The 21893-nt window shown below is 41.6% G+C and overlaps 2 protein-coding genes across 3 annotated transcripts; both read left to right on the top strand.

Moving 5' to 3' along the window:
- Positions 1 to 1510: 1510 nt before the first annotated feature.
- On the top strand, positions 1511 to 11521 carry sp6 (Sp6 transcription factor). Of its 2 annotated transcripts, none has more exons than XM_058091748.2 (2): positions 1511 to 1719; positions 8387 to 11521. In XM_058091748.2, the coding sequence occupies exon 2, from the start codon at positions 8479 to 8481 to the stop codon at positions 9385 to 9387; it is 909 nt and encodes a 302-aa protein (XP_057947731.2). In that variant the 5' UTR covers positions 1511 to 1719; positions 8387 to 8478; the 3' UTR covers positions 9388 to 11521. The 2 variants fall into 2 exon arrangements, with proteins under 2 accessions (XP_057947731.2, XP_078649208.1); XM_078793082.1 differs by lacking the exon at positions 1511 to 1719 and adding an exon at positions 8107 to 8207.
- A 1310-nt stretch (positions 11522 to 12831) lies between these two features.
- On the top strand, positions 12832 to 21886 carry cwc25 (CWC25 spliceosome associated protein). Its single transcript, XM_058076218.2, has 9 exons — positions 12832 to 12997; positions 13292 to 13464; positions 13550 to 13786; positions 19303 to 19372; positions 20338 to 20462; positions 20611 to 20683; positions 20751 to 20938; positions 21011 to 21178; positions 21260 to 21886. Exons 1-9 carry the CDS (start codon positions 12980 to 12982, stop codon positions 21369 to 21371), a joined length of 1164 nt encoding a protein of 387 aa, XP_057932201.2. The 5' UTR covers positions 12832 to 12979; the 3' UTR covers positions 21372 to 21886.
- The last annotated feature ends 7 nt before the right edge of the window (positions 21887 to 21893 follow it).

Below are 21893 nucleotides of genomic sequence, written 5' to 3'. Positions count from 1 at the left end.
CGTCTACAAAATACATAGACACTGCTTTCATGTGCACGACCTGAAAACCTGTTCCCGACTAATTGCTTCAATTCTAAACAACAAGAGTGATTTTAATAATGGTATGATGGCTGTAATTATGCATAACACAGTACTCGCTATCATGACTGTACTTCATACCATAATACATTGCAGTGAATTGTTACCACAGGCTTGTTCTATTAGACCACAAAGCAATATTGAAGAAACGGATCACTGTCAACATCTTTGGGCCATCATGGAAGCCTTCCTATGACTTCACATTGGATTGTTCTGTAAAGAAACACCATGACGATCCATCGCCATGCTAGCAATGCTAGCAATGCTAACATGCTAATGTTAGCATACAAGCAGTTTTTGCTATTTTCATACAGTATACAGTTGCACACATATATGTATAAACACCACAATCGTTAGCATAATAGCATGCTAATATTTGAATAGTATCATTTGTATCCATTTTCATAGGTAGACATTATGATGCTAGGTGTTAGCATGCTAAGATAGGCATGTTACTATTGCTAGCATGCTAACATAACCATACAAGCATTTTTTGTGATGTTCATGAATATAAGCAGTTAAGCAGACACTTAGCGCTATCATGCTAGATGTTAGCATGTTAATGTAATTATACAAACATTTTAATCATTTTCAGAAGTAGGCACTTATACAAACACTATTATTTGAGGTGTTGGGCATGCTAATGTAAGCATGTTAGCATTGTTAGCATTCTTTAAGTAATTCAAGCCCTTCCATGATATGTTTATATGTTTCAAGGTCAAGGAATCCAAATAAGTAGATAAAATAAATGTAGGCATAATATGTAAATCACAATATGGATGGAATTATGGCGCTTGGCATAACTCTGCACTGAGTTCGTCTAGTTTGTACTGAATTGACGTATTACCCTCAAAATTAATATACAGTGGAGCCTCGGTTAGTGTGTTTTTCGGTTAAAAATGTCCATCCAAATTGCGTACATTCTCCAATTAGAGTACAATATGGCACACATTTTGTATTAATACACTGTGTGAACTGTGTTTTAATGTATTTTTATCACAAAACGTCCTTGTTCGCTGCCTATTAGCTTGCTAATACATGGAAACAAGAAGCCCATGATGTCATAGACATAACTACAGTTAACACTGTAGTTCTTTGCTAAGTGACACAGTCTATACACATGTAATCTTGTTATGCATATGAAATATATATAAATCAACCATTAAGGGTTTTCCTGACCTTTCAATATGAAAAAAACAAACGAGAAACGTTAGCACCATATTCCTTTTACATATACAAATTGGGCCAAGTTTGAGAAACCTTGTGTTCAATGAGAAAAAATGCTCAATGTACTGTATGATTCAGCAATACAAGAAACCAAATACAGAAGGAATGAGGAAAGCCATCCATCCTCAAGAGTAGGCGGTGATGTGACATCAGAGGGGGCGGGGTCTAGACTCGCTGAAGACCCACGCGCTGCTGTAAAGTTTGCCACATCCGTGGACGGACCATAAGTGCGTCATCGCCTTGCGTCATGAAGACACTAGAATGAGGAATCCTCATCGCGTTTATCCGGCTGGGGATAACGCGCTCTTCTGCGGACATTTCGCGACTGAGGGAAGAGAGACAGCGAGGCTTTTCCGGCCAATGTGACGGTTTCCAAAATAAGAGCGGCGAGACGCGGCTTCAGAGAGCAAACAGGTAACTCATTGCAATAAGATGCAATGACACGCATCTCTACTGCAATCATTCACTTTTACTTGATAAAGAGCGCAATACGTTGTCACGGAAGTCGACGGTTACTATATAAAACTCTTTTACTGACCGCTGTCAGAAGGAAGTTCGCTGGCAGTTTCTAAAATGCGGCTCAGGGGCCAAATTAGTCCGCAGCTTGTTTTGCTAATTTGCTTTGCCACTTAAAACACAAAAATATCATTACCGTAAAACGAGGGGACAAAAGGGACACTTTTCAGGAAAATTTTCGAAATGTAATTCTGCCTTTTCATGTTAAACAGGAAGCTGCTTTGAGTTGTTTTTTTTTCTTCCAAAGAAGCATATATCCTTGAACAAATCGTTCAAAAAACATTTTCCTGAAAATTGTCCCTTATTACCCCGTCGTCCCTTATATTCCCATTTTACGGTACAATATGATTACAATATATGTGCAGTATTTTGTTAATATTTTGATGAGAACTTAAATACACAAAACGTATGAGAAGAAAGTCAATGTCAATATTGCCGTTTTGATTAGTCTTGTTCTCATTGTTCTCATTCATTATGCCAGCATTGTCCACTCAATTGATGAAAAGGTATTTATTTGGTAAGTAAAGGGAAACAACAAAAGTTTTTATTTTCATTTCAGTGTTTATGCTAACCATTCTGTTGTATTCTTTGAAAATGAAATATAAAAACGACTCCGCAGGCCACAAATGGGCCCCGGGTGGCACTTTGGACACTGTATGCAGCCTATGAATCAATATATACTGTATATTTCTCCACAGGCAGGTGAGAAGGACGAAAAAAAATGTCCTCTCCTGACAACTGCTGCAACATTTTATGCACGCTAAATCACTGAAGATATCATCTAAACTGCCTTCACTCCATCATGGAGGAACAGCATTTTGACTGTCAAGTGTAACAATTCTTCTTTGACTTCTTTTCTGGCTATAAAGACAACTATTTGCAAGAGGCCCAAAAGATTTCATTTTGATAGACAAGCGCTTGAAGGGTAATCACAGGCAGGACCCGACCCCTGCTAGAATACCGTGTTCAACTCCTCCCCCTGTGTGGTTTAAACAAACTACCTACAGAGCTGATAACATATTATATTTATATCATTTATTTATTTATTGTATTTTTATGATTTATTTCAGTTTTTCTATATTTATTATATGTTTTTTCTTTTAAATTTTATTCCCTATACTATTTTTCATACAGTATTAACCTTCAGAGACCCCGGAAAATGCAAGTTGCACTTTGTTAGTTCTAGTTGTTTTGGCAAGGAAATGTGTTTATTTATTATTTTATACAAGGATGTCGGATGTTATCGGCCAATATTGGCGTAAAACTAAGACACCGGGTCATATTTATATCAATGTTTCTCCCGACCAGAATGGCGTGCACCACTGAGCAGCATTCTTGCTCCAAAATAAACCAAAATAAGAGCCCCAAACGAGAAAAAAATGACGAGAAAAATAAAGACAACTAAAACTAGAGTCCAGTCTGTCATGCAGAACATTACATAACACAGGCTACTGCTGTGGCCGTAACCCACGCCAAGCTAAAACTCAACTCAGAACTGTCCAGCACAGGAACACACTTACAGCAACAAACATGAGCACAAGTCTTATTTATGTCTTATTTTGTTTGCTATATTAGCTAATACAAGTGTAAATGTGACTATAGGGCTGTTATTTCATGTCTAGGTGGCTCTAATAATGGTAAAACCTGTATGTACAAGGTAGTCAACAGGTTTTCCAAGCTTTTCCTTAGCTAGGAAAATATTCCACTTCTAAATAAGGAATTCTACTTAATAGAAATAATTTAACCAAGATAGAGACTACTGCAACTGCATAAATAAATAACCTAAAAGACGACAGATCTTCAATTTCATTGGACAAACCCCAACAAAGGCCGTGATGTCCTCCTCAAACCACAACTGCTTTCAAAAACTGTAGAGTTTTGCATTGGAAATAAGGACAAAACTGCATGTTGGCTCCCAGCAGGTTGAAGTGACACAAATATTTCCACCTTTCATTGCACGCAGTTCCGTCTTTCTTCCAATGGCTTGTAAAGCGGGGGCCGTGCCGGGTCTTGGCCAGGCAGGTTTTATGGTCCCAGGTCTGTCATTGCGTTGCCGCATCCCCTTCTTCCCAGGCTCGACCCTGCCGACCCCACCCCCTCTCCCTGTGCCAGCTGTTTCCATCAGTGCTCCTAGCGCTTTGGAGAATGGAGGAGGAGGACGCGTCGGTTGTTTACGGTCAGTGACAGCGGAGTGCGGGGCGACTACTTCCACGTACGTCTGAGTCACATTCCCCCAAAATTACAGAGCAGTCGTTTGGCTCCAGGCCGACGTGAAATAAATTTGCTGGACCTTAAACACTGCACCTTTCATTAGGGAATTCCAAACTAATTGCTTTACAATTTCATTGCCTTTACAATCCATCAGGGGTGGGCCATCTCGGTATGGATTCCATACCAAGTACAGTGATCCTTCGTTTATGGGGGAGGGTAGGACACAATGCACGGCTTCCTCTTCAGCCAATCAGGATCCAGAACACACTGGGTTTTTCCTTAGCCAATCAGAACGCAAAACACAATGCGCGGGTTCTTCTTTAGCCAATCAGGATGCAGAACACAAAGCGCGGGTTCTTCCTTAGCCAATCAGAACACAGAACACAATGAACAGGTTCTTTCTTAGTCAACCAGGATACAGAACACACAGCGCGGGTCCTTTCTTACCCAATCAGAACGCAGAACACAATGCACAGGTTCTTTCTTAGCCACTCAGGATGCAGAACACACAGCGCGGGTCCTTCCTTAGCCAATCAGCATGCAGAACACAATGCCCAGGTGCTTTCTTAGCCAATCAGGATGCAGAACACACAGCGCGGGTCCTTCCTTAGCCAATCAGAACGCAGAACACAATTTACAGGTTCTTTCTTAGCCAATATGGACGCAGAACACAATGCACGGGTTCTTTCTTAGCCAATCAGGATGCAGAACACAAAGCGTGGGTTCTTCCTTAGCCAATCAGGACGCAGAACACAATGCACGTTCTTCCTTAGCCAATCCAAAACACAGTGCGCCTACACTGTAAAAAAACGTGCAAAATTGCACCAAAAAAAATGCAAAACAGCAATGGCGGAAGGGTAAACGGTGATGTAGCAGGGGACAACCTTACTGATACTTTGAAATTTAGCAGACCCATTGATAGATTTTGTGATGTGGGACCAATAAAAACCAACTGCTTCATAGTATAATACATGGTAAATTAGAAAAATGATGAGAACCCCCCCCAAATCAGCATCTCATGAAATAAAAATAAGAATTGTCCAAAAGTTCAACATTGTCAACTACTGGTTCACACTGTAATTAAAAAAAAGAATTGGTCTGAATTAAACGACTAAATGACTTTTACAGATATTTACAGATATGATTTTATTGAAATGTCAACAATAATACCAACAACATTTTCTGTAGAAAAATAAAGAAACAATTTGCTCTCACACATGACTGAAATGATCCGTTATGCTGCTAGTATCAATCGCCTGCTCAGTATCGATATTTGTATTGATCCCTGCCATCCATCCCTGACTGACTTTACCTTCAAGAAGGAAGAGAAATGCTTTACTGTTATTGACTGATATTGACTAATACGGAGTAATACGGAGGGAATAATTGGGCTGTCAGTCAGGCTGACTTGCTGGACGTCTCCCCGTGTCAGATATGGTATCATTCCAAGCCATCTTCAGCTCAAGATACTTACCTTCTAAAGCTTCAGACTCTTTTACTGTTTCCTGCTGTAAAGATAATTGCAGATCTAGAAGGAAAGGGGTTGGGGAGGGGGAGTCAACAAGATGGTTTGGGGCGAGGACTTTATTGTTCGGAGTCGTGCACACGCCAGCTTTGGGCTTCTCGTCCATTCCCACAAACATGTTGCACCTTTAACAAGCTTGGCTTGGCACCTTTAGAAATCACAGCTCATCCTCCTGCCGCTGATTGACGCCTTTTAAGGCGTATCGGCCTTTACATAGACGGAATGTTGCCCGGGGCAGAGTGGAATTTTAGAATGTCATGTTCGTATTGACATACAGTAGGTGGACCTTTTTCATGGGGGTTATGATCCAGGACCATGGATGAATAATTACAGTATTACGTCCATAAAAATGTCACTTCTCCACGCTCCTAACCTTCTTGCTTCTTGTGATTACTATTACATGAGATTTAAAAGTCTGTATTCCTTTCAGCTTTGGCACACAAAATTGCAAAAAATGCAAAATTTATAATCAACACCAATAAATACTTGTATTTAGTAATAATATATGATAATACAACACAACTGAACCTCTGTTCTCATCATTAATTGGTACCAAAAGGTTAAACTAAAACTAGAATGTACAAGAAATAATGTTAAGCCAAACACCCAAAAACATGAACAAAACATATGTTTTGTAAGGTGTATAGTTTTACCTGCAAAAAACAATGAAAAAAACAAAATAATTATAAATGAGGAATGGTTGGAACCTGCTGATCAGAATTTAGCGTACGTACATCCTGGCGAGATCAATCGTGTTTCTTTCTGAAATTTGTAGCACTTGTAGCTTTCCTTAGCCCCATTGTGGGTTATTTTGCAGTTGCATGCAGTAAGAAAATGCATGGAAGGTGAGTCAGCAACGCATAAGGTTGCTTTATTAGGGTACTATACAGTACACAGGAGTTTGTTATGTGCAGTATTGTGATGGTAATGGTAATGGTTTAATTTCATTTGAACATGCATCAGATTACAATTGAGTGCATCCCATAATCAGTTCCCAGTTCCACATGTCCAAAAGCAGCAGGAAGAAGCAAAGCTTATTAAATCCTATCCCTCCATATGGTATTTTTACAATCTAACTGTTACATTTGTTCACTTCCTGCTTTCCCAATATAATTCAAGTTGTTTTTTTTAAATAATGAATGAATTATTTTTTTATCACGTACCAAAGTACGAGGTGAAATGACCATCCAATGACATAATGGGTACCATAGTAAATGTCAATATAGTGATATATATAGCACATCATGACTGGTTTAAGACTCTTCATCCTTGTATTTAGCAAACATCAACTGCTTGTATTGTTTCTTGAATTGGCTCATCGTTGTGCATTGTTTGAGGTCCTTACTCAATCCATTCCATAGTTTGATTCCACAGACTGAAATGCTTTTTAACCTTGTCCTAGCACAGAAGTGTTTCAAATGTAGTTCTTCCCTGAGATCATATTTATTGTCCAAAAAGAGAGAATGTTCGATAAAAACCGAATCATAAAAAAACAGAGCATTGAGTATGTCACACTTTTTTTCATAGGTTGTCCGTTCCTACAACTGATGTGACTTACATATCAAAAAAAAAAATAAAAAATAAAATATATATATATATATCATGTTACTTTACTAAATGTTGGAATATTTTCTAATACACTTCTGCCTTGTCTGTAAGTAATGTGCAACTTGATGATACCTGTGTGAATTGAGAAATACAGCAGTGTTGTTTTCATTAGGACGCTAATTATGTAAAGCTTGTAGCTGCTGTGTCAGATACTGACTACCTAAGTACACATGTATGATTTTCAGTCTATTTTCATTCAATAGACACAAGTTTTGGTGTTAAAAATAGGAGCATTTGATGGCTTTCCACGCCCCAGTATGCATCCGGGCATCATGGTCTGTAATAAAAGGTAGGTTTCTATTGGATCCATAGACTTGTGTAGCTTTAGTTTGTGTCCTTGGTGTAAACGCTGGCCCCTCTCTTTGGCTTAGTCTTCTTCTCTTTGTGAATTGAATGTTGTTCAAAACATGGCGCTGTTTTTGACTGATGGGCCTTATAGTTATGTCTCACAACAACTATGATGCCTTCAGGGACCACCGAACAAAGTGCGAAATCTCAACACTTTATGAAAAATCATATGTGGATTGTATGTATGTACCAACTTGAGATGAGGCAAAACTTGAGCATAAAATCTGCGCCTGAACACGAGGATGTTGTCGTCATGCTACGGCTGGACTTTCATTCTCCGGCTGCTGTTTGTCATCAGACTGGTGCCTCCGGTGTGTTTGAGGCCAAGTGTTTTACGGGGCTTCTTTGTGTGTCGCCTGAGGGCTTGTGGTTGTAAATCAAGTGTGATTCATGAAAACAGGTTCTCCTGTCTGCCAGGTTTCATCTCATCTTCACAAGCCACAGAGACGTACAAATAGATTTTGGCCCGCAGCCATACCTCCCTGCAACTTCTTCCTTTACCAACTGCGCCCCTGTCAACAGCTCCGGTCCACCCCCCCCCACCCCCCCTCCCGCACAGGGCCAATGATGTTGTTTTCTTTAAGCTTGCCTTTGACTGTCCTCCATGGGAAGTACCTGGCAGCGGATGCATGTGGCAGGCCTCTGTCTGGACACGTCCGTCTCCCCCTCTCTTCTGTCTGCACGGCCATGGAGTGTGAGAATCCTCGTATATGTGGGGGGTGGGGTGTTATTCAAATATTAAAGAGGATTTGTTGTGCATAGTATAGAAATGTCAGCGCCACAAAGGCGGCTTCATCGCCCGGAAGAAGAATGAGATCATTGCACATGGTCCTGTGAAGTCATTGATGGAATTTGTCTTGGTTCTGTCTGCAGGTTTTTATAGTGCATCATCTCCCCGCCATGTGGTAATCATCTGAACATCACCCAGAAGACATTCTGAGCTCATCCACAACGTTACACCTGCAATGGCCCACCATTATGAGTCTTGGTTACGGACAGCACCATCTAGTGGCAGCTCCGAAGACATTAACAACATCCCTTCCTGGTGGGATCTCCAGCGTGATGTTCAACCGGGGAACTGGATTGATCTCCACACAGGACAAGGTGCTGGCTTGCCCTCCGTGAGTCCAGGGAGCTCCATGGGTGTGCAGTCGTCTTTAGCCTCCTACGGTTCTGACCCGCACTTGTGCTCCTTGGCTCTACCGCAACACGTTCCGCCTCCGCACTCCCCCCACCTTTTCCCTCCGGATGGCTTCAAGATGGAGCCTCTGCCTCCCGAAATCCTACAACAGGACCCTTTCTCACTGGAGGAGCCACAGGAGAACGCCGCCCCGTCCCGTCCAAAGTCCCAGCGGCGTTCCTCCAGAGGTGGCGGCCAGGCGGTGTGTCGCTGCCCCAACTGCGTTCACGCCGAGCAACTGGGTCAGAGCACGGACGACAGCAGGAGGAAGCACATGCATAACTGCCACATCCCCGGCTGTGGCAAAGCCTACGCCAAGACCTCGCATCTGAAGGCTCACCTGCGCTGGCACAGCGGGGATCGGCCGTTTGTCTGCAACTGGCTCTTCTGCGGCAAACGTTTCACACGCTCGGATGAACTGCAGCGCCACCTGCAGACGCACACCGGCACCAAGAAGTTTAGCTGCGCGTTATGCCCTCGGGTGTTTATGCGCAACGATCACCTGGCCAAGCACATGCGTACGCACGAGTCCCCGGCAGGGCACGGGGAGGAGAAGCTGAACGGAGAGGGGAAGATCTTTGATTCCTCCAAAACTCCTCAGTCGTCCCCAAACATGTCAGCGCCTGACACCTCGGAGTCTCAACGGAAGTTGAAATGTGAGCCAGACCCCTCGGTCTCCAGTGTGACTGGCTAGCGCAGCTCCTTTCACCGCTTTATTGTAAGGGTTGCCATCCGTTGCACTTTCGGTCATAAGACTGTTACGATTGAGCGCTTGAGCGCGAGAAACCCAAAGAAATGATTTCACCCTGCTTTAACTCTGTGATAACACTCAGTGGAGCACAGACTCCTGCCAGGAGAAATTAAATTGTGGTGTAACAGTAATCCCTCGTTTATCACGACTATTTGGGCAGTGATGAGTGAATTTCCGCAAAGATTCCACAATTCCTTATTTATAAATTGAATATTTTTGCAGTTAGCGCATAAAAAACTGTTTACAACCTTCTTGGGAAGTTTTTTAAACAGATATTTTTTAAACCTCTAGACAAGAAATAACACCCCTATAGTCACCTTTACACTTGTATTACCCAATATAGTAGATATAAGAAGATGTAACATAGATTCACACACGTTAGCAATGGGAAAGTTCCTTTGTTAATCCAGTTTTTGTACTTCCTGACAATGGTCTCATCGGCGTATGATTATTGACACTGATAATGCATTATATTTGTATTTTACTTCATTTTTTAGGCTTGAAAATGCTTAATTCAGGCACACCTCAGGTAGTAGCGTGATGGGCTTGGACAAAAAAGCCATCCAAACAACACATGACGCACAAAGCAACCTACCCACTGCTCAACTATGCATAATACCCATTCCAAAAGAACACATATATATTCCCACCGCAAGGCATGCTGGGTAGCTTGTGCTCTTTCTCACATCATTTTGCTGTGTTTCTTGAGGAGTTCATCAGAGAAGTAAACTAGGAGTTAACATACTCTTGATATGTCATGTTTTATTGCTCATAGTTCATATTGTTGTTGCAGCTGCACTACCCAGCAAGCCTTGCGGGCATTTTGCAAATAAAAGTTTGACGTTACATGTTATTTTTAGCTCTTATAGTTGTTGTTTATCACCCACTAGTAGTAGTTAGTTTATGTGATGCATTGCTGTGGCTGTGTTGTGTTTTCGGTTCGTTGCATCGTTCTGTTGATGTGTGATGTGTGTGTGAATACCTTGTTTTGCCCAAGACACAAAGCTAATAGGTTATGGAAATTTAAAAATATCCACACTTGAGAGGCTGAATCCAAAACCTTTTGATTGAATATCCAAAATAGCATAATTGATGAATCATCACTTCATTGATTCATTGTTGCCGCTCGAGTTCCATCTCGATGTAAATGGAAGAAAATGCTCCACACAAGTAAATACGTTCGTGGAGAACAGCAATGGTAGAGCTCCTCTATTTTACGCACTGTTTACCAATGTCAATGAATGGATGCACCCATAAAAAGTCCGAAAACTGCCTGTTTTTCATGCTCTAAACCACGTGTCCAACATTCACCACTATTAGAGCTACTTTGACAAAGTGAAAGGAGTTTCATTTATTGTATAATTGTCAATATTTAAAAGGTATTAAAAGGTAGCACAAAGTTGATGCTTATATTCTTGGATCAGTTGGTGAGCTACCCATTGGGCACCCCTGCTCTAAACCCTGTAATGTGCAGTTATTACACACAGTCACAGTTATTAGACACATTAAACGATTACAGGCAAACAGCATGCAGTCAAAAAACATCTTATCCTGTCAATGTCTGATAATACGTGGAAGTTGGCTGAACTGTGCTGCTGGGTTCACTTTTTACCTGTTTTACCTGGCTACTATAAGTGAAATTGCTAACAAATACAGGGCATTATTATTTATTATTACAGCTTTTGACAGCACTTCACTCACTTATTTGTTTGAAATTAAGTAGATCATAATTACAACATTGGCTAATGACACCACTGCCCATTAACAATGTCTCACACATAGTTCAGGCCATACGTGTACGAAATTAATCATCACTTTGTGTCATTGACAAGTTAATAAGTACACTTGTGATAACTAAAGCAGCACACTGTAATTAGGTAGTTTATAATATTGTAATTGTTTTGGATGTTACCATATATGTTGATCAGTAGGATGAGATGCATTTTTTTTTTTACTAATTTTGCTAGTCATTTTTAACTTGTAGAGATTGTAAAAAAGTGATGGTGATGATGATGGTCTATGATGTTTACTTAATCTATTATTGTTGTATATAAAATAAAAACAGCTGTTGGATTCAGTAGTAGTAGTTTGTGGTTTCATTGCAGTCCTTCCAACATGCTGGACTGAAATGTAGAAATATCCTATAGCCATTAAACCTGTTCACAACCATCAGGTGGGGAGAAAACCTCTCTTCCATTGTGCCTGGGCAACATGATCTTTGGCAGCCAAATCTGCTTTTTGGCACATGGAATGTCACTCCATCTGGGAAGGAGCCATAAAATATTCCGAGTGTTCTCCACAAGCATTGAGGATCAAACCAGCAACGATCATGGGAAACGACCAATGTACCACCTGAGCCACGGCACCCTAGAGGTCAGGGGTGGGCAAGCTACGGCCCGGGGGCCACATGCGGCCCAGCAAGTGTTTGAATTTCTAAGTATTTCAAATTTTAACATACAAACTGGCAAAATGACTTGCAAGTCGGATGTCATATTTAGTAAAAAAACAAAACTGTGAAATGAAATTATATAGTTTTTGATGTAGTTTGATGTTTTAAGTGCTCCTGAAAAAAGGGACATGGGACATGATAGTATAACACTTTTACAGATAAAATTAGACAAATAATTCAAAGAAAAATATAAGCATAAAGTAGTGTGTGTGTGTGTGTTAAATACATGTTCTGGCCCCCCGGACAATTTTGTTAACTCAATGCGGCCCACGAGTTAAAATATTTGCCTACCCCAGGTAGGACGTTACAATGGACAATGTAAATATTTGTAATCCAATAGAGGGCACCATTCAATTTGGCCTTTGGTTTTTAGCAGACTAAAAATTGCTGAATTTGAAATGTTGGGCAGTGAAATATATAAAAAAAGATTGAATGAACACAGGGACATCAAGGATGGAACCAACAACCACTCTACCTCCTGAGCTATGTCACGCTGTAGCATAAGCAGAATGTTACAGTAATGAAAGATGAAAAATGATTTTCTGCCAGTAGGGGGCACCAAATAAATGCCTCTCAGCAGTCACACAATTATTAAAAATGATACATACACCTCCACTAATACTTTGGCCACTCTAGGTGCAGAGTACCTAGTCGCTTCCCCTCAATATTTGAAATAAAGTGTCCCAATTATCAGTTGCCAGGATATATTGTGGAGAATTATACTGTCCAGGAAGTTGCATTTCAGACAACTAAAAGAACTTCAGTTACAACGTGACGACATAAACCGGACGTGACGTCGCCCACACATATATAGTACTGTATAGTTATTTTATATTTCTCACAATTTAGACAAAAATGACATACAAAAGATACAAATGTTACACAACGGCGTGAGCAACTGATCAACTGACATGACAAGTACAAAGACAAGGCACCCGGAAGTGGAATGTAGCAACCAGGAAGTCCAACAGTGACTACGCGTAGGGTAAATACGTCGGCCACTGTGCCTGAGTGTCGTTTTCACCGAACTTTTGGCGAAGGACTATATCAATTCCGTTCTTATTTGGCAATCTAAACGACTTAAAAATGGGAGGTGGTGATCTGGTAAGTGTTATCTGGCCTCACACGAAAGACAAAACAGCTTGTGTTATGCTAGTTGTCTATCATGCTAATGCCTACGATGACCTCTTGTTTTTGTAAATATATTATGATACACCTGGGGTTTTCAAACTTTTCCCACATAGTGAAGGCAATACACATGTATTATTTTGACAAAAATAAAAATGTATATATATGCTAGCTGTGGGTTTTACTTTGCAAGTCCCTGGTGTATGGTGACGGCGCAGTTCAAAAACAACGCTGTATGTCTTGAATGTCTCCACATTGTCTTTGCCCCAGAACTTAAAGAAGAGCTGGCACCCCCAGACTATGAAAAACATCGAACGCGTTTGGAAAGCTGAGCAAAAATATGAATCCGAACGCAAGAAGATTGAGGAGCTCCAGAAGGAGTTGAAGAATGAAAGAGCCCGTGAAGAAATTACACGATACGCAGTGGAAACGGGTGCCATCAAGTCAGTTATCAAGATATTTGTCATGTAAAGACACATTTACACCGTCAGTCATGTTGTGACATGTATTTGTTTGTACAATTGACAGAAAGAAGGATGATCGTCTGGACTGGATGTACCAGGGCGCTTGTAATCAGGTGTCCAGAGAGGAGTATCTCATGGGACGTCCCATTGACAAGCAGATCACTGATCAGTACGAGGAGCCTGAGAGTGGTCCCTCAGCAGAGACTGGCCTTCTGCCCGGCTCCATCTTCAGCCCTGTCACGGCTGCGTCAAGCCTCGATATGGCCGCCAAGATCCGGGAAGACCCTCTCTTTCAAATTCGGTGAGTGACCGTCTCCGTGCTTCCTTGTTGATTATATTTTATTTCAGCAACGTAGGCTTGTGTGTGCTCACACTGACAAGTACGGCAAAACATATGGGAAATTGCAGATATCACCTATCAATCTGTGCTTTCATGTTATGAACAAACGTGGCCAAGACGTGGCTACCGCTGTGCCTGCGTTTTCATGGCCACACAACATCTATACTCCACAACTTAGGAGTCACTCCAATATCATACTTTGCTGGTAGTGAGGGTGCTTCATATCAAAACAACAATAATGAGAATGTAGCGACCGGGAAGGGAACACCATGAGCGTGTCAGACACTGCATTTGTGAAGACGGTTATGTACACTGATATTCTTGTCGTGGTTGCATATTAAAGCAAACAGAGCTCTGGTATTTTTATTGTATCAGTGCTGGCAGTAGGGCTGCAACCAACAGTTATATTTTGCAGCCGACTTATCTGAAGCCTGTTGTTTTGATCAATTGAGTAACCGGATAGGCCCTAGACCAAACATTTTTCAAGTGAGGGCCACATACTAATGAAAGCATTAAAGGGTCACTTCAGTTTGTGAACCAAGAGATGTAGATATTCAAAAATATATATATATGTGACATACTATAGGTGAAAAGGCATATTATTAGTATGAACTTCTGTTTTTGCCTAATTGCCGATATGATGCAATTCAACATGATGCAAATAAGCAAAGGGAAAAAATGGAATTCAGTATGGTCATACACAAAGGATTTGGCTTTATTCCTTATAGGCACTTGGCAGTAAATTCAAGGACTGTATGTCTTTTTTACTAGGCACCACTTCTTGATCATTCTTTTTGCCATTTAAAACTCATCAATCTTCAACAACTTTTGAAAAACAACTTTCACATCGGCTAAGCAATTACAATGGCACTGGTTCAGTGGTGGAGTAAAACAATTAAGCAATCACTGCTGTAAAAAATACAGTACGCAGCAACAACAAAGTCAAAGTGACACTTTCAACAGTGGAATCAATGTTTGTTTATATTCCTGTCTGCAAAACATACTGCTAATATGAATGCACTAGCAGCTAGGCTAATACAGTAGCGAGGAGCAGAAAGTGGAAAACAACTTCTACCCCCTTTAAAATTGTTTCACAATTCAGGAAGAAGCTAACTGCTCTGCTGTTCTAATGTCGCCTGCTGTGCTGAACACTCGTTCGGGGGGGGCACTTGTTGCAGGGACGGGCAAATAGCTCCTGGACAATTTGGAAAGCAGCGGAAGATCCACTTGTTCTGACCTGATTTGCTTTGTTTTTCCCCGGTGTCCGACGAGGAACTAGACGGGGGGTGGGGGTGTAGACTTGTCCGTGTTGTGGTGTCCCCTTTTTAAGGGGGTCTGCATGTTTCTTAACGCCTCTTAACGCAGCATTCTTTACAAATGACGGACGTTTTTTTTGAGAATCTGTAGTGTTTCCAAACATACCATTTAAACGTTGCGGGGGAGGTGGGGGGTTTTAAATATAGAAACTTCCTCGCTGCTGTTTGCCTGCGAACGTCCATGCTGTTTTACAAGTAGTTGTCTGTGCCTCACGGCTTCCGTCCATATGCAATACAAAACGCAAAGTAATGATGGTGCATTCATTGCACCTGGGGAACCGCATATGGGGGGGAAGTTGAACATTAATAAAATGGAGCTTGCATCGGATTTTACTGATACCCACAAACGCATCGCAATGAATCTACATTTCACGCGTCAATTGCATCCATACAGTGAATTTGCCGATGCACTGGCATCGATTAATATCGATTCTTTTCCACACCCTTATTCTCCATGTGCATGTTAGCTTCATTGGCCACTCCAAATTGTTCATGGGTATGAATGTGGGTAAGAATGGTTATTTCTCTATATGAGCCCTGGCATTGGTGACCAGTCCAGGGTGTACCCCGCCTCTCGCCCAAAGTCAGCTGGTCCAGCATACCTGCGACCCTACTGAGGATCAGTGCCATAGAAAATAGATGGATGGATGGTATTGTCGTTTTTTTGTAGTTTTCATGCTGAATTGTATTTTCAGAATGTCACGAATGTCACCAATAAAAATCACCTGTGTGGTACAAATGGCCCCATGACTGCACTTTGGACACTCTAAATCAGGGGTGGGCAAACTATGGCCCAGGGGCCACATGCAGCCCACCAAGTGGTTGAATCCGGCCCACCAGTTGGTTTCTAAGTATTTCAACTTTTTTTACATACAAACTGGCAACATGACTTCTTAAAAAACAACATCAAAACTGTAAAATTAAATGACATACAGTGAAGAAAATAAGTATTTGAACACCCTGCTATTTTGCTATTTCTCCCACTTAGAAATCATGGAGGGGTCTGAAATTTTCATCGTAGGTGCATGTCCACTGTGAGAGAGATAAACTAAAAAGAAAAATCCAGAAATCACAATGCATGATTTTTTAACAATTTATTTGTGTGATACAGCTGCTAATAAGTATTTGAACACCTGAGAAAATGAATGTTAATATTTGGTACAGTAGCCTTTGTTTGCTATTACAGAGGTCAAACGTTTCCTGTAGTTTTTCACCAGGTTTGCACACACTGCAGGAGGGATCTTGGCCCACTCCTCCACACAGATCTTTTCTAGATCAGTCAGGTTTCTGGGCTGTCGCTGAGAAACACGGAGTTTGAGCTCCCTCCAAAGATTTTCGATTGGGTTCAGGTCTGGAGACTGGCTGGGCCATGCTAGAACCTTGATATGCTTCTTACGGAGCCACTCCTTGGTTTTCCTGGCTGTGTGCTTCGGGTCGTTGTCGTGTTGGAAGACCCAGCCACGACCCATCTTCAATGCTCTGACAGAGGGAAGGAGGTTGTTCCCCAAAATCTCACAATACACGGCCCCAGTCATCCTCTCTTTAATGCAGTGCACTCGTCCTGTCCCATGTGCAGAAAAACACCCCCAAAGCATGATGCTACCACCCCCATGCTTCACAGTAGGGATGGTGTTCTTCGGATTGTACTCTTCATTCTTCTTCCTCCAAACACGCTTATTGGAATTATGACCAAAAAGTTCTATTTTGGTCTCATCTGACCATAAAACTTTCTCCCATGACTCCTCTGTATCATCCAAATGGTCATATGCAAACTTAAGACGGGCCTTGACATGTGCTGGTTTAAGCAGGGGAACCTTTCGTGCCATGCATGATTTCACATCATGACGTCTTAGTGTATTACCTACAGTAACCTTGGAAACGGTGGTCCCAGCTCTTTTCAGGTCATTGACCAAGTCCTGTCGTGTAGTTCTGGGCTGATTCCTCACCTTTCTTAGAATCATTGAGACCCCACGAGGTGATATCTTGCATGGGGCTCCACTCCGATTGAGATTGACCGTCATGTTTAGCTTCTTCCATTTTCTAATGATAGCTCCAACAGTGGACCTTTTTTCACCAAGCTGCTTGGTAATTGCTCCGTAGCCCTTTCCAGCCTTGTGGAGGTGTACAATTTTGTCTCTGGTGTCTTTGGACAGCTCTTTGGTCTTCGCCATGTTACAAGTTAAAGTCTTACTGATTGTATGGGGTGGACAGGTGTCTTTATGCAGCTAACGACCTCAAACAGGTGCATCTGATTCAGGATGATACATGGAGTGCAGGTGGACTTCTAATGGGCAGACTAACAGGTCTTTCAGGGTCAGAATTCTAGATGATACACAGGTGTTCAAATACTTATTTGCAGCTGTATCACACAAATAAATTGTTAAAAAATCATGCATTGTGATTTCTGGATTTTTCTTTTTAGTTTATCTCTCTCACAGTGGACATGCACCTACGATGAAAATTTCAGACCCCTCCATGATTTCTAAGTGGGAGAAATAGCAAAATAGCAGGGTGTTCAAATACTTATTTTCTTCACTGTAAGTATTCACAGCCTTTGCCATGAAGCTCAAAATTGAGCTCAGGTGCATCTTTTTTCCACTGATCATCCTTGAGATCTTTCTACAGCTTAATTGGAGTCCACCTGCAGTAAATTCAGTTGATTGGACATGATTTGTAAATATAATAACTGTCTATATAAGGTCCCACAGTTGACTGTGCATGTCAGAGCACAAACACCAAGCATGAAGTCAAAAGAACTGTCTGTAGACCTGCGAGACAGGATTGTCTTGAGGCACAAATCTGGGGAAGGATACAGAAAAATTTCTGCTGCTTTGAAGGTCCCAATGAGCACAGTGGCCTCCATTATTCGTAAATGGAAGACGTTTGGAACCACCAGGACTCTTCCTAGAGCTGGCCGGCCTTCTAAACTGAGCGATCGGGGAAGAAGGGCCTTAGTCAGGGAGGTGACCAAGGCCCCGATGGTCACTCTGTCAGAGCTCCAGCGTTCCTCTGTGGAGAGAGGAGAGCCTTCCAGAAGGACAACCATCTCTGCAGCAATCCACCAATCAGGCCTGTATGGTAGAGTGGCCAGACGAAAGCCACTCCTTAGTAAAAGGAACATGGCAGCCCGTCTGGAATTTGCCAAAAAGCACCTGAATGACTCTCAGACCACGAGAAACAACATTCTCTGGTCTGACGAGACAAAGATTTAACTCTTTGGTGTGAATGCCAGGCGCCATGTTTGGAGGAAACCAGGCACTGCTCATCACCAGGCCAATACCATCCCTACAGTGAAGCATGGTGGTGGCAGCATCATGCTGTGGGGATGTTTTTCAGCAGCAGGAACTGGCAGACTAGTCAGGATAGAAGGAAAAACGAATGCAGCAATATATAGAGATATCCTGGATGAAAACCTGCTCCAGAGTGCTCTTGACCTCAGGCTGGGGCGAAGGTTCATTTTTCAGCAGGACAACGACCCGAAGCACACAGCCAAGATCTCAAAAGATTGGCTTCAGAACCACTCCGTGAATGTCCTGGAGTGGCCCAGCCAGAGTCCAGACTTGAATCCGATCGAACATCTCTGGAGAGATCTGAAAATGGCTGTGCACAGACGTCTCCCATCCAACCTGATGGAGCTTGAGACTTATTGCAAAGAAGAATGGGCAAAACTGCCTAAAGATAGGTGTGCTAAACTTGTGGGATCATATTCAAAAAGACTTGAGGCTGTAATTGCTGCCAAAGGTGGATCAACAAAGTATTAAGCAAAGGCTGTGAATACTTATGTAAATGTGATTTTTTTGTTTTCTATTTTTAATAAATTCAAAACATGTCAAAAAAACCTTTTTTCACATTGTCATAATGGAGTATTTTGTGTAGAATTTTGAGGTAAGAGATTAATTTAATAGTTTGGAATGAGGCTGTAACATGACAAAATGTAGAAAAAGTGAAGGGCTGTGAATACTTTCCGGATGCACTGTATTGTTATTTCATTGTCATTTCATACATTTCCAGTAATACAATTCCAGTGATGGATGTGGGACAGCACTACACCGTGGAAACTTGGCGCCCTTGTGTCTTCAGTGTCTGCATTGAAGCGTATCAATGGAAGTGTTGCATTTGAGGCACAGGCTCAAAACAAATACATCTTGTGTTTGTTTGTAGGAAACGGGAGGAAGAAAAGAAGAGAGAAGTCTTGACAAATCCTGTTAAGATGAAGAAAATCAAAGAAATGGTAAAATTGTCTCATATATATTATCTGTATACTCATGTCATGTCCACTGTATTCTTCTTATCATCGTAATCCCTCACCACTTAGTGCTTTCAATTTTGCAGCTTCACTGTCATGGTTTTTCCAAAATATGTTTCATGTGGCCATTCAAAACAATATACACATTTCAGCAAAGTTTGGGTATATCCTGCCTAAATGATGCATTTCAAGCATAAAAATGGCTAAATGAAGTAAAATACAAATACAACGCATTCAGAAGACACATTACAAAGTATATGTTGTGTATGCTTTATTTGTTTTTCTTTTGGCTTTTCCTGATTTCGAAGTCACCACAGCGGATATTTTGAGCCGCATACTTATGTTGAAAGGTTTTCTATGTGCTATAACTATGAAAATGTTCATTTTATAAATGATCTTTTATAAATAAGGATTGTATTTGGTAAATACTAACTTATAACGGTCAGGTCTGGAACCACTTAGCCATGATAAACGAGGGATTACATTACTAAAAAGTACATGGTTGGTCACTTTTGTCGACATCAAAGTTTGAGAGCCAAAGAGGTTGTTTCCATGAGAAATGGGTCCATTTCTGTAAAGTCACAAGTGAATGTGCAAGCCATGGCTGGTTTGGGCTACGTGGACGTCAGTCAGGCTGTCTGAGGACCATCAACCCAAATGGTTGCCACTGTACAATCCGTCCCACAGTCAAATTTTTGTCATTATAGTCTGGGCTATGTTTGAAGTAACATTTTAACATAATTAGCTGGATGCACTGGTTGTCAAATTGGTGCCAGAGCCATATGGTATTGTACTGAGCAGCCAGGACAGAGACCTGATGATGCAACATGAGTCCTGTGCGATCATAGATGCGTATTTCTCCAGAAAATGTCAGCCAAATTCCAAATAGTGCCACTTCAGACAGCAATAGAGCACATTACCGATGGTGTGAAATATTCCATCTCGTGCAGCTGCGCCAGAATCTTGACAAGAAAGAAAAAAAGAAGAGGAAGAAGGAAAAAGAGAGGAGAAAGGAGAAGAAGCACAGGAGACACTCGAGTTGTAGCTCAGATGAGGGAGATGAGAAAACACACAGGTAAGGTTGTTTCATCATGAAAGTACTCTATCCTTGGTTGGACCAGCAAAACAACCCTCAACAGGTGCTAACGATACTGTATGGATACTGTATGTATACTAGGATACTTGTGATTGAAAAAAATGCATATTAACACTATGCTTTTCAGGCCGCACTCACAGGAAGAAATGCCCACACACACCAAATCTTATTCTCGTCACATTCCAGGCTACGGCCTCCAGGTCAGTAAGAAGCATGAAAGTATGATGTCACGCAGCTCTTATGTTTGCTACTTGCTTTGTACCGTAGCTCCCTGCCGGCAAACACCACCAGTCATCTGCTTTCAATCACACAAGACGCAAGGAGAGGAGTCCAAGCCGATCTCCTCCCAGAAAAAACAGGGACTCTTCTTCCTCACTCCGAAACAACAAAGTGGAGGTCAGAGCTTGCAGCCCACAGAGGGAACGATACCAAAGGCAGCGGAACCACGTGTCCAAGTAAGAGATGAAGATGTTTGCTACTACATGGGATGCTGGTCTTCTGAATCACCTGTCTTGGTTTTTCCGCAGGAAGCTCTCTGCAGAGGAGCTTGAGCAGAAGAGAAAGGAGATGATGGACCAGGCCAAGCAGAGAGACGAGGACAGGGAGAACAATGTGAGAAGATACAGGAAGCAAGACGAGCAAGAAAAACAGCGGGAACAAAATTCCAAACGTGACCGCCATGCTGGCTTTATCCAGTACGTTTATTGATTTAATTTTGACATGAATTATCAACAATGAAGTGGTTATCCAGTAACACTCGCCTTTCTTTCTGGCAGCGACATGAAGCTGGAAAGCGCTGCCACGTCTTCTCTAGAGGACAGAGTGAAGAGGAATATCCACTCCATTCAAAGGACACCAGCTTCCCTGGACAACTTCATGAAGAGATGAAGACAGACACACACACACACACACACACATTGGGCATACACATTGACAGAGAGAAGTTCCGTGGTGTGTAAACAGGAAATGAAAAGGTTCCATGTCAGTCGCCTGTAAAAATGACTTCACAGAAAACTATTACTGTGTAAACTTTGTAATTATATGTTGTTTTATTTTTGGTTTTTAGTTTTTAAACTCAATAGGGCTCATTTTGATGTTTTTCTCATAAATGTCATGTACACCTGCAAAAAACCCAGTTGGAAAAAAATCCTGAAATCCTAGGTTGTTTGTTGTCTCAAAATGAAAGTACTTTAATTTGGCATTGGCTCGATGTAGTTTCAATTTTGAGGACGCCATTTCATTTTTTGGGTGCTAATCGGATCTGCAGTTACTATGGGGCCTATTTGGCATCATGTGCATAGTCCTATATAGAATATAGATTTAGTAGTGCCCATTCCACCAAATCGGTGTCATTTCCTTGTTGTTATTGTCAAAATAAACGTACATTTCCGTCTTTTTTCAACCCTACAT

Source organism: Doryrhamphus excisus, linkage group LG9, assembly GCF_037039965.1.
Source record: "Doryrhamphus excisus strain RoL-2023G ecotype Guam linkage group LG9, RoL_Dexc_Guam_v1.1, whole genome shotgun sequence".
Lineage (NCBI taxonomy): Eukaryota > Metazoa > Chordata > Actinopteri > Syngnathiformes > Syngnathidae > Doryrhamphus > Doryrhamphus excisus.
This window is presented reverse-complemented; position numbering and strand designations above follow the sequence as displayed.